The sequence below is a fragment of the Anomaloglossus baeobatrachus genome, chromosome 2 (assembly GCF_048569485.1).
Source record: "Anomaloglossus baeobatrachus isolate aAnoBae1 chromosome 2, aAnoBae1.hap1, whole genome shotgun sequence".
Classification (NCBI taxonomy): Eukaryota; Metazoa; Chordata; class Amphibia; order Anura; family Aromobatidae; genus Anomaloglossus; species Anomaloglossus baeobatrachus.
In genome coordinates, this window is record NC_134354.1 from 533721483 (window position 1) to 533735063 (window position 13581).

The 13581-nt window shown below is 43.2% G+C and overlaps 1 protein-coding gene across 1 annotated transcript in view; it reads right to left on the minus strand.

The window, feature by feature from the left end:
* OCA2 (OCA2 melanosomal transmembrane protein) overlaps window positions 1–13581 on the minus strand; it is a 700143-nt gene that overhangs the window by 572643 nt on the left and 113919 nt on the right. The window contains exon 2 of the mRNA XM_075334313.1: window positions 5359–5648. Coding sequence (XP_075190428.1) covers window positions 5359–5621 — 263 coding nt within the window. The 5' untranslated portion in view covers window positions 5622–5648. The remainder of the gene's footprint in view (window positions 1–5358; window positions 5649–13581) is intronic.

A 13581-nucleotide genomic window follows, 5' to 3' on the forward strand; every position in this document is an offset into this window, starting at 1 on the left:
ATGTCCAGAAGGCAGTCATTGACATTCCACAAGAAGGGTAAGCCACAAAAGGTCATTGCTAAAGAAGCTGGCTGTTGTAGAGCGCTGTATCCAAGTATAGTAATGGAAGGTTGAGTGGAAAAAAAAAAAAGTCTGTTAGAAAAAGGTGCACAAGCAACCAGGATAACTGCAGCCTTGATAGGATTGTTAAGAAAAGGAAGGCCATTCATATATTTGGGGGAGATTCACAAGGAGTGTACTGCGGCTAGGGTCAGTGCTTCAAGAGCCACCACACACAGATGTATTCAGGACATGGGCTACAACTGTTGCATTCCTTGTTTAAAGCCACTCGTCATGACCAATAGACAATGCCAGAAGTGTATTACCTATGCCAAGGAGAAAAGGAACTGGACTGTCACTCAGTGGTCCAAAGTGGTGTTTTCAGATGAAAGTAAATTTTGAATTTCATTTAGAAATTAAGGTCCCAGAGTCTGGAAGAAGAGAGACCACAATCCAAGCTGCTTGAGGTTTAATATGAAGTTTCCACAATCAGTAATGGTTTGGGGAGCCATGTCATCTGCTGGTGTAGGTCCACTGTGTCTTATCAAGACCAAAGTCAATACAGCCATCTATGAGGAAATTTTACAACACATCAGGCTTCCCTCTGCCGACAAACTTTCTGAAGATGGAAATTTAAATTTTCCAGCAGGACTTGGCACCTGTCCACACTTCCAAAAACACCAAATACCTGGTTTCATAACCACAGTATCACTGTACTTGATTGGCCAGCAAACTCGCTTAACCTAAACCCCATGGAGAATTTATGGGGTATTGTCAAGAGGAAGCCGAGACACCAGACCCAACAATGCAGACGAGCTGAAGGCTGCTATCAAAGCAACCTGAGCTTCCATAACCCCACAGCAGTGCCACAGGCTGATCGCCTCCATGCCACATCGCACTGATGCACTATTTTATGCTAAAAGAGCCTGACCAAGTATTAAGGGCATTTTACTGTACTAACTTTTCAGTAGGCCAACATTTCTAAATTTAAAATTATTTTTCATTTGGTCTTATATAATATTCGAATTTTCTGAGATAATGACTTTTGGATTTTCATCGGCTGTAAGCCATAATCATCAACATTAATAGAAATAAATATTTGAAATGGATCCCTCTGTGTGTAATTACTCTAAGTAATGTGTTTTCCTTTTTGTGCATGAATAATTTTCTTTAATAACAGACATGTGATTGCCCAGCCACTGCTGAAAACCAGCGGATTGATAATCACATATGTCCACTGTTAAAGAAAATGATTATGCACTGCTCCCCTATCCATAATCCCACCTAGTTCTCAATGCCTGACTCAGTGCCAAGAGGTGGGCAGGATTATGGGCATGGGAAACAGCGAATATTCATTTTCTTTACTAGTGGGCACACTGTTAGCTCCTGTGCCAGCTCCTGTCTCCTGTGACTCTGCTCCTGCTTCTTAGGACCCACTCCTCCATTACCACTCCCTCATCCTAGCCCCAGTCAGGTACATCTATACTATAAGAATCCCCACTCACTTTCCTCCAAAATTTGGCGCCAACTGTGCTTGCTTGTTTTTTCCGCAGTAAACTCTGAATTGCGGTGTGTTTTTCCAGACCGCAGCATGTCAATTGTTTGCTGCGGATTTGCATGAGTCTTCCGTAGGGAGAACACAAGCGAGAGACCGCAGAGCACTGAACCCTGATTGTGGATATGAGCAGCTGCAGTCTCCTGCGTTCTCCTGTGAAAGACTCGCGGCCATGCAGGTCAGGACCCGCTGAGTCCAGGACGCAGTGAGTCCTGATCGTGAACACATAATTTTAGTAGGAATGTTTCACAAGTAGTGCTGTTTAATAACAATATGATCTGAAAATATTTAGGTACAAGATGCAGGTCAAATAAATCATAACAGCTTGCTACTGTTAGAATTGCTCAATAGCTCAGATGGCAGTTTAAAGTGGGTGTAAGAATGTGCTTCCATAATCATGAAAAACTAAAGACCGAGCAATACAAGGTTCATATTTTTCTCCAGTACTGGATTACTAACTGGTAGGCAGATAGCCTGGCAAAAAAAAAAAAAAAAAGGAAGAGCGTTTGATTCCAGAAGAGCAGTGACTACTACATCATAGTTATTTTAAAGTGGGGGTGAGTAGCACTTGGAATATACTGTTCTGTATATTGTTAAACTCCAGTACTGTCCAGAGAAAGCATGCAAGAGAGTGTAATGATTACATAGTGCAGATTGTCTGCACGTATGCTTAACACTTGTGGGCAATTAAATCTTTGTCTATTTGGCAGATGCACCTTTCACTCACAGGGAGTCTATATGTGAAAATGTTCACAGCCATAGACACAATGGTTAAATAATAACAACAGAGTGTAGAGGACACTATCTCTGACTAGGCCAAGGGAGTGTACAAAAATTATATAAATACTACAGCAGCGCATTACTGTCAAGAGGTGACCGAGAGAGGGACTGAAATCTGAATCAGCTGCAATGTGAGTGACACAGACTGTCAGGATGAAAGAAAAGCTGCTGGGTAGATTGCCAGCAAACTGTAAAGTTACTCACTGGCATCAGCACTTTATTGCACAAAACTGTTGATTGACGTCATTGGCATTGCTGCAGTGATCACATTACATACAAGGATATTATCACTGCAGTAAGGTAAACAAAATTAGTGGGAAAATCTTTAAATTCCAGCGGAAAGAGACTTATCTTCAAGTAAAAAAAATATAAATTTTATTCCATATTAATGTTTAAAAACTTCAGCATTCCACAATAAGGCCTTGTGCACACTAGAAAACAGGCTCAGAAAGATTTTCGCACCCACAAGAAAAAAAAAAAACGCAAAAAAACGCACCAATATCCGCTTGCGTTTTGGTGCGGTTTTGGTGCGGTTTATCCGCAGGTTGGTACATCTGTTTTAATGCATTCAATGCAATAAAGCACATTGAAGAAGAAAAAAAAATTTCCTTCTGATATAGATAGATAGATAATAGATAGATAAATAGATACATAGATAGAGGTCCTGTGAGGACACACTGCAGTTCTCCCCAGTGGTAATGTGTTCACATTACCGACCGTGAGAAATGACCTGTAATTTACCTCTGCAGTGTCGTTACAAGGCTGCATTGAGTATGTGTCAGATGCAGCTGCAGAAGTCTGCAAGCGTCGTGGGACCTGCGTGGATTACACCGGAGGTGTGTGTTGGGAGGGGTTAATAAAAGGGATGAAAGAGGGGCTCTTTTGCCATTTTATTTAAAATAAAGGATTTTTTGGTGTGTGTGTTTATTCACTTTACTTATGGGTTAATCATGTAAGCTGTCATGATTAAGCCAGGACTGTGTGTCAGCGATCCGCTGACATTAACTCTTTATATTACCCTGATTGCCACCGCATTACGGCAATCTGGAAGAGTCGGGGATACTCCGGAACTGTCGCATACTGGATGAGACAGTCCTAGGGCAGCTGCGGGCTGCTATTCTTGACTGCGAGAGGGGGGGGGGCATTAACCCTGGCCCTTGCCCTACCCAGCCTGAGAATACCGGGCCCCAGCTGTGTGTTTACCTTGGTTGGACAGTAAAAGTACGGCGAAGCCCGTGTTTTTATTTTGTTTGTTTTTTATTTTTAATATGTACGATTGATTTATAGGTGTATTCTATATGTCTGTGTCTGTGTGTGAGTTATAGGTGTGCGTCACCCGCTTCCTATTCCTGTCATAATGATATCACTTCCCTGCAAAACGGGAAGTCCAGACTAAGGACTTCACTGAAGAGATTTGGATTCAGTAAATCAAGTGAGCCCACTTCTAAGATGTTACTGGATTCCCAATACAGGTTATATATTTTCTTTGTTGTACTTCTCCTCGGGTAAAATTATTCAGTTTAGCCTTCTTTTCGTAATAAAATGAATAGGCCCAAGTAAACAGACAGTGAAGTATTGCAATACAGAGCTCATTCTGCAAACTATTCTGTTGCATTTCCAAAAGATCCATAAAAACAGAGGATATAAAGCATCATGTTATGACTAGTGATGAGCGAGTACTAAAAAGCTCGGGTGCTCGAGGCTCGGGCCGAGCATCCCAAGATACTCGTGTACTCGGCCCGAGCACCGAGCCCAATGTTATCCTATGGGAGACCCGAGTATTTTTGTGAAATCACCCCCGGCAGCATGTAGAAACCAGAAAACTGTAAATTAAAAAAAAAAACGTGCGTGTGTGTGTAAGCGTGCATATATATATACACGCGGAGTGGAGTGCGGGAGGGGCCGTAGCCGAGCGGGGAAGTGTCGGGCTAAAGGCACGGTCACGCTGTGCGGGCTGGCCAATCACTGCAATTCCACAACAGGGCTGTGGCATTGCAGTGGTCTGCCAGCCAATCCCTGCATAAGGGATGGCTGTAAAAAGAGCGCCAACATGAAGACCACGAGTACAGCACGAGTATCGCGAGATTACTCGGTCCCCGCCGAGTAGCCCGAGTACAGTGATACTCGTGCGAGTACCGAGTAGTAACAAGCATACTCGCTCATCACTAGTTATGACCAACTCAGCCATCCCACATGAAGCCACAGTGGTGAAACTAGAGTCTGACTTTACATGATATTTTATATGCTTGTTTTATGGATCTTTTGTAAGTACAATAGAATACTTTGTGGATGGAAGCTCTTTAGTCTAGTACTTCTCTGTTGTAGGGCATTTTGGCCTATGCCAGTGATGGCGAACCTGTGGCACTCCAGCTGTTGCAAAACTACAATTCCCATCATGCCTGGCCATTCAAAGCAAAAGCTTTGGCTGTGAAGACATGATGGAAATTGTAGTTTTGCAACAGCTGGAGTGCCACAGGTTCGCCATCACTGGCCTATGCCATCTATATTTGTTTTTTGGATAATAAGACCCCATGAGAAGTACAATAGAAGAAAATAAAACCTACTTTGTGAATCCACTTTAGAGGTGGACTTGCTTATCTCTTAAAGTCCTTAGTCTATGTTATTTATGCAATTGATACTTCGGAACGTGACCAGCTCCATTTTGTTTTGGGGTTTTTTTGCAACTTAGGAGAGAGTGGGGACTTTACTTGCTTATTTGGACAGATCTGCCTATTCAGATTTGTTTATGGTTGTCTTCAAGTAATCAATCAGAACAAAACTTACCTAGTTACTTCTAAAGTTATACCTTGTATATCCATTGGGGTAGTGCCACTTTTGGATCAGTTTACTTAGAAATATTACGCTTCAGTAGTTTCTTATATGGCTTAAGAGAATAGATCAGTTTACTAATAAAAATGAATATGAAAAGCTACATTTTTTCTATAAAAATGCTCATAAATACTGAAATAGAGGTTCTCTCTTACCTTCCCTGCACGGGAGTTGGGCCAAAGTCTTCTCCAAAGGCAACACAGCAATCCTGCCCATTCTGATAAGACTTGTCCCGCTCACTCTTTGCATCAGCCACTCTGTGAAACTTGTCTAGAAGTATGAGCTCATTGAATTCACTGGCCACAGCTGTTGTGCCCACTACTCCATTCAAGTTGGAATGATGTGTAGCATTTGTCTGCGTTCGCTCCACTTCTAGTTTTCTTAAACATGGGACATCATTATTATTCTCAAGGTACATTTTATTGTTGAGGAAAACTTTTTTGAACTATGACAAAAAAAAAAAAAAAAAATTACTGACATTTCTGAATTAGAACAGCATTAAACGTTCAAAAAGACCTGTCTAACCATTTCAAATAAATAGTCTTAGACCACCTTCACACGTGCGTATATTAAACAGGTACAGGTGTCATCAGTATTACATTTGTGATAAAGTAAGAATGAAGTTACAAAGCTTCTCCGTGTGCTGTACGTCTTTTCTAATGGACCCATAAATTGTATTATCCCTGGACATCTGAGCTGCTGAAAAAAAAAAAAAAAATGGATATGTCTCGGTGTGGTTCACATGTCCACACAGTATATACCCACTATAATCTATGGGATCTAAAAATTGTGGTATCCTTTATATAAAATAAAAAAAAGAAAAAGATGCTACAAGTACATGGGAAGGGGGTCTCGGATGATTTTTATGAACCAGTATTTTGCATCAATATTTACAAGCAAAGACCAGTAGTGAAACCTTAAAAATATAATAATAAATACCGTATTTTTCGGACTATAAGACGCACCCTTGTTTTAGAGGAGGAAAAAAATAGAAAAAAAATAAAATTAAAGTAAAAGAATGTGGTCATGACACACTTATTTTACTGCTGACAGTGTTATTGAGGTAATAATATCCCCAAATTCTGTCCTCATATCCCCCATTCTGGGTACCTTCCAGGTATATATGGCCCCCATCGTGGAATATGTATGTTCCCCATCATTATATGTGTGATCCTCCAACCTGGTGTGTGTGTGTGTATATAGTTATATACTGTATATAATATATATATATAACTGTGTGTGTGTGTGTGTGTGTGTGTGTGTGTGTGTGTGTGTGTGTGTGTGTGTATATATGATCCAACCCCATCCAGGTGTACAGTAATGCCTATACTATATTATTTATTGCCTTACTTTTACTGATGTAATGCTCACCGTGCTTCAGTTTGGTCCTGGCATTACAAACAAAGTCTCACATCTCGAGGACCTGCAGTGATGTAATGAAGAGGCTGACTCTGTGCTGCTCTGGCCCACCCCTCTTCATTACATCACTGCAGGTCCTGCTGTTACGGGAGACTTCGTTTCAGAGGCAGCAGGAGCAAAGGAAGGATCTGCACTTCCCCGGGCCAGATATAACTGCAGCGGCCCCCTGCTCCTGCCTCCTAAACATTGGACACACAGTCTCAGCAGCCGCTGCATGAAGCTGGAGGCTGGAGCTCCCACGTGTCTGCTGTTTACATTAAACAAGTATTCATTAGCTGCTCCTCACACCCGCTGACTGCAGAGAGAGGTGGGCGGGGAGCAGCTAATGAATATTCACTTACTTTAAGCAGCGGGCACACGTGGTTTCTCCAGCCGCCGGCTTCCTGCAGCAGCGACCCTCCCCGCCTCCTGTGATCCCACTGCATAGCGCTGACTCCCCACAGCTCCCTACCCCGCAGCTTCAGACCATAAGACGCACCCCACACTTTCCTCCCAAATTTGGAGGAAAAAAAGTGCGTCTTATGGTCCGAAAAATACGGTAATGTAGAAAGACTTTCAGCTTTTGTTTTGGACCTTCTAATGTAGTATATAAAATTACAAAGCTAATGTAATAAAGGAAATAATGTTCCTTCCTAAAGCAAGATTCCTAGAGAAAACTTTTGTCTGTCATATTTAACAGCACCGAGACATCAACATCCCATCAACTTCTCTCTGAACACGACTTAATTTTTTAAAATTAGGTTTACGCTAAAATACTACAGAAGGCTACATTCTATTTGAACTCCTTCATAACAAGCCTATTCTCCATTTTAAATTTTTATTTTTCGCTTTTACAAATGCCAATTTTTTTTTTTTTTTACTCTGTTAGTATAGCCATATCAGGGCTTGTTGTTTTGATAGACAAGTTGTATGATTGAATGACACTACTCATACTACCACATGGTGTACTAAAAATGGGAGAAAAAATGAAATCCTTTGAAATTAAAAAAAAAACAAAAAAAACAAAAAAAAACAGAAAAATGCAATTCCACAATTGTTTTTGTTTGTTCTTTTAAATTTACTGTGTTGATTAAATGGGTAAACTGTCCTGGTGATATGATTCTCCAGGTTGGTATGAAGACATACATACCAAACATATAGCTTTTTTTTCTTTTAATTTAAATGGTGTAAAAAAATAAATTGTGTTATTGCCATTTTCCAAGCCAAGACCCACCTGCATCTCTGCACACTCACAACCACCATCACTTCCTTGTTCCAGTGCAGTGTCCAGCTGTATCTACCCCAGGACTTGTAATGCAAAAGGAAATACACAGCCACCTACCCACAGGCCAACACACTAAAATGGCCACTGTGACGACATGGACTTCCAATGCCTAGCATGGGTTAAAGTTTCTTAAAATTCAGCCAGATGTATTGTTCTTCTGTGTGTTAACTCATGTTTGCTAAACTATTGTTTGGGACCAGACCCTTCAGAGCATTCATTGTAATGTAGTTGTGTATTGCTAATCTAATGTATATTACCTTAGTAGCCATTGTCTAGTCTGTGACTTGCAGACTCCATGTAGATATCCTCAGTCTTTCTATCCACACCATTTAAATGAACATTATCCATGCAGCTTGAAATTCATCCAATAAGAGAAGCAATCTTGTACAACCAATCCGATAAGGGAACTGTTTATCCTAAGGGAAGATTATGGCTATAAAAGGGATTTCTTTAAGTCACCAGTGTGCATGATCCAATCTAAGCTCTTAGGAGCTGGCTAGGGGGATCAGGACCAAGATACCTTGTGGACTCAGTCTAGGGACTGTGGCTCCGACTAGAGGATCACTTTGCTACATGGCTTCAACCTAGGGACTTCGGTTCCGATTGGAGACCATATCCACAGTCTAGGGATTTCGACTCTGGCTGCCAGGATTATATCATCATACCAGAGACTACTTAAGGAGGAAACCCAGGTTGGGACAATACAGTCAACTGGCGACAGACTTTGCAGTCCTCAGCCAGCTTCCTAAATCTGGCATTATTCCAGTCTCGGTGGTTGCCCGCCAAAAGCAGGGTGCTGTTGGATTGGAGTAAGTAGCCCTGGAAGATCTGAAGCACGGACATTCAAATCCCTGGTGAGCCAGCGGAAGGGTGAGACTCTGTTGCCTGTTACATTTGTGTGTTTTTCTAATTATGTTTTATGTGCTGTTAATATTTTGGGGATCCAATAAAGTCTTAATATTGTGATTCCCTCACCCTGTGTTGTCTGAGTAGTGTTCCGCCCACGGTTGAGGTCATGCATTCAGTTGGGATGAGCCCTGAGCCACGCTGTCTTTCTAAAGGCGGCTGGGCCAGAGGACGAGAGCACCCACTGAGCCCCGTGTCTCCACAGCCACATTCCCACACTACTTGATTTTGAAATGTTTTTGGGCAGGGCTTAGGGGGGCTTGGGTCTGCCAGAAAATGCTTGAGTTTCCATTGACTTCCATTAAACTAGTTACTCGAGATGAGCACCCAAACATTAAAAATTGCTCAACTTGAGTAAAGAGCGCGTGAGCATTTTAGAGCTCGCCTATCACTAGTTCTTATATGTAAAAACAAAAAAGTGAGCAGGAGTATGAGATGGTATACATGTATACCATCTCATACTCCGGCTCACTTTTTTGTTTTTATGTAGTTTTTTTGTATTCAGTACAAACAGGGAGTGGCCCCCTTCTCAGCGAGCTGGACATTTCATTCTGTGAATCCCCCCTGACTGTGTGTGTCCTGTTGGGACCCGGTCGCTCTCAGCCCTTAGCCACATTGAGGCCTATTTTAGACCCATGGTAAGGTTTTAATATTAGAGAGTGTAGGTACTATCCCAACTGGGTACACCTTGACGTTTGGTGGGATAGCTTTATGCTTTTTTTGATCAAAAACAGTGTTTACCAAGTACCCTATGTTTATGTGCACTATGCTTTTATTTAGTTACAGCAGGGTATGTTTTCACAATTTTTTCCTTGGTTTCTCTAGTTCTTATATGTGCTGGTCAATTAAGTTCCACACTGTATATGGGACCCATACCATACTCCCTAAAATGTAGGAGGTTATCCCAAACGTTATAATTCTACCACCACATATTTAAATAAAAATAAAAAAAAAAAATAAAACCCACAGCAATATACTAACCTAATCCACGATCCTGACGAGTCCAGCATGGGCAGATCATCCGGCTGTCATCGCACACACAAGACATCATTGTCCCAACACGGCGACATAGTGAACACTGGAAATAGCTCCTGGAGGACACATCTGATCATACGCCTCAAAGCTACCACCACCTCTTTCCACACACTACTGTATGAGATGCATAGTTTTGCTTTTGGTTCCATAATATATTTTTTGTAGATGTGCATCCTGTTAGTGTATAATTTTCTATAAACTTTAGGCTAGTTCAATGCTAAATTGCTCATTAATAGCAGTTTTAGGAGTCAAGAACAACATTCAATATTAGCTTATTGTACCAGAGTGCACCCTTCTGTTACTTTTAAGATCTGCATGCAGCATATTAGAGATCAGTCACGCACCAGGGGATAAAAGAAATAAATCAATACTTACATAATGATACATTCTCACTAGGACCTATAATAACATTCACTTTCTACAGGTCTTGTAAATTGAAATAAATGTCATTGACTTCTCACATCAGCAGTTTCATGGGTTTTAATGCAGACTGCTATAGAAAATCCAGAAAGCCATATTAAAATTATTTCTACTGGAATATAAACCCCCTAAATCTCACTGAACCTGTTCATTGAAGCCTGATCCTACTCTATTAAGAAATAATCATTGAAACGTCAGTATTCTGTATGCCAGCCATTGTAAAAGAGCAAGAACTCTGTGTATTATCATATATTGATACAGTTTTTCCATACATAGCTTTCCAACACGGGATCTTTTGACAATGGAATACTTTATGGAATCCCGATGGATCTCATAACTCAATAGGGTCCATTGGGCACCAGCTGTTTTATTATGGGATATGACTCAGCATTATAGCTTTCAACATAAAGAACTCATATGCAACAGGAGAAAAAATAAATTTGCAGCATGTTCCATTATATGCCATAATTTGTCAGGACTCCCTTGTAACACATTACTTGCAATGAAATCTTATTTTCACTTTAAAAGTATGAAATTAGAAGGCATGACATGCACAAAGTTGCATTCGAGTTGAAGCAATAAGAGACTCCATTTAAGTATAAACAAGGGAAAAACTTGGAATATAGACCTATACAAAATGCACCACATTTATAGTGGCTCAAGCTGTTTGACAAATATGCCTAATTTTAATTACATCTAGTCTAAGTTTACACCACCGATTAGTTGGCCTAATTTGAGGGCCACAATTTTGCTGCATTTTGTTATTTTATGCATAGTATTACACATTAGGCCATGCCTTTGTGTCACCCAGGCAATGGGGTACTTGGTCCCGGGTGGTGTATAACTGGGGAATGTCACTTTGGTGGCAGTTGCCCGGTCCAGTGCCCTGGGTGCTTTTTTAATGGGGAGTATTTACAGGGGAGATTAAAGTCATTGGTGTGACCCCACCTGTGGGTTGCGGTTAACCTGGGGAAACCACCGCTGCTGTGACGCCCTGGCCTATCAGGTCGTCACAAGGTATTGTGCAATCTGCCCTTCTGTACAATATCCACCTCCTCCTTGGTTACGGGTCCCTAACCATTGGTGTTGCCAAAAACAAGCTAATCAAAATCCTAGGAACACTCTGCACCCCACCCACCAGTGGCCGACCTGAGTGGAATAGGGTCGCCCACTTGGGGGGTTGGTTAAGGGAAGGGGGGTCAGGAGACAGTCAGTGTTCAGTGACTCAAGGGGAGAGGTTGCAAGTCAGTGAAGTGGTGACTCTCGAGAGGAGAAGAAGTCAGGAGCTGGGCTCCTTGAGACTACTAGGTGGCAGACGGTCTGGGCCTGGTAGGAGCTTGGCCCCGGTCACAGGGGATCGTGACAAGGGGAACGGACTGTCGAGGAGGCCTTGTGTCATCACTGGGAAGGGGCCAGGGCACGACTTGGTACGTGGACCCTAGGTCAGGAAGTAGCTTCAGGCATCCTGGTAATTTAGCCAACGAGGATGGAGCCTTCAAGATCCGTTCTCAACCCGCTCCAAAAATCGGGGTACTAGCGCAACAAGGGGGATAGGACTTTCCACACATATGGTCCCGAAAATCCCAAGCGTGAACCCTGAGAGGAAGCTCACCCAGTTAGCCATACTGGGGAGCGGGACCTGATTAGTTTTGCACTAAAAGGGACCAACCAGAAGACAAGGTGCAAAGGCAAAAGGTCACAGACTAACAGGCAACATCAATGGGCACAGGATCCAGAACTTTGGTTTACCACAGTTGTCGGTGTCAGCATTATTGGACTGAATACACAAGTGACCCTTACCATGCCAACGGCACCTCCCAGTTACCATCACCGATTCCCGGGGCATCCCCTTACCCGTGGAGGGGTTAAACTTCTAGCTGCCCACACAATCGCCACCGGGTACTCCCAATCGCAGTGGTGGTACTTCATCTTACCACACACCACGGGTGGCGTCACGAACTTTAACCAAACAGCCCCATGTAAATACTCCCCCTTTTATTTGAGTGGCCACATGCCCCCGACCCCAGGTCAGGAGACCCCTTGAGCCACCGCGGATCCGAATCCAAGCAGCCCAGCTGCTGATGCGGGGGCGGCACACTGCTGCATTGGTTACCCCTATGGCTGGTGGTAATGGCAGCTATGGTAGTAGGGCCCTCCGCAAGTAGGGCTGAGCTCGGGGAAATGTATGATTGAGTCCTTCACCGTTAAGAACGGAAGCCACACTGTGGGTTGAGTTAACTTTCTCTACTCACTCTTGACCATCGGACGGCTGGTTCAGGTCCCTGTAGCTCCAGTGCCAGTTGATGACTTGGTTGCTCTGTCCCCGGCTCCCTCAGTGTGGTTGGGTCCCCATAGCTTGAAGCAATTTGGGGCACAACTGTCCCTTGTTGTGGCAGTCTCCTTGTCCGTACGTCGAGCAGTGTGAACCCTGTTGGGCCAGTCTGTGTCCCGAACCCCGATCCCTGCTTTATTGCTGGGGCCCCCTTATCTGTGGGTCAGTGAGGTCAATGAAGGTCCCCTCACTGTGCAGGTAATTGCTAGGCCGTATTAAACTGATGCCTGGCCTAGGGCCCTGTGCCCAGTCAGTGCTCTTGTCCCAGCGGTACTCTGGTGTACCTGCCCTGGCGACCACTCTTCTGTGTCCCCGGGTCACCGTTACATGGCCCAGCTCTAGGCACGTCTTTACACTTCCACTCACTACTACTGAGCACTAACTACTGCTTTCCTCTCCCACCAGGTTGTCTAATCCCCTGGTCTGACTCCGCCCTCTAGGTGGCCATCCCCTTGTGTCCGACTAGCCAATTACCCCTGGTGTGGAGTGGGAACTGGGATTTTGGTGTGTCTAGGTGTTGCTGGCTCTGGTGTCCAATGTCCCGGGGGGTAGACCCTGCATCCCGGTGAGGATGCAGTACCTAGTAGTGCCCCAAGTGGCTCAGGGGCGCTACACCTTCTTCCACAAAGCCACATTTTTCAGCAAGATCACATTTTGTCTGACCAGTTGTAGAAAGCACCCAAATCACATGATATGGTGAAAGTCTGCTCAAATTATGCCGAAATTTTGCCATGTTTAGCTTGATAAATATCTTCCACTTAGGCCTCCTTCACGCATCAGTGATTCTGGCGCGTATGTTGTTCTTTTTTACACGGAATGGAATCACGGACATACACACACCCATTAAAATCAATGTTTCTGCACACACATCAGTGATTTCTCACTGACCTTGTTTCCATGTGGCACATATGTGTGTTTCACACAGAGACAAGTCCTTTTTTTCTCCAGCATCACTGATGTCACACAGACCACACAGTGGTATGATCTGTGTGACACGTGCCA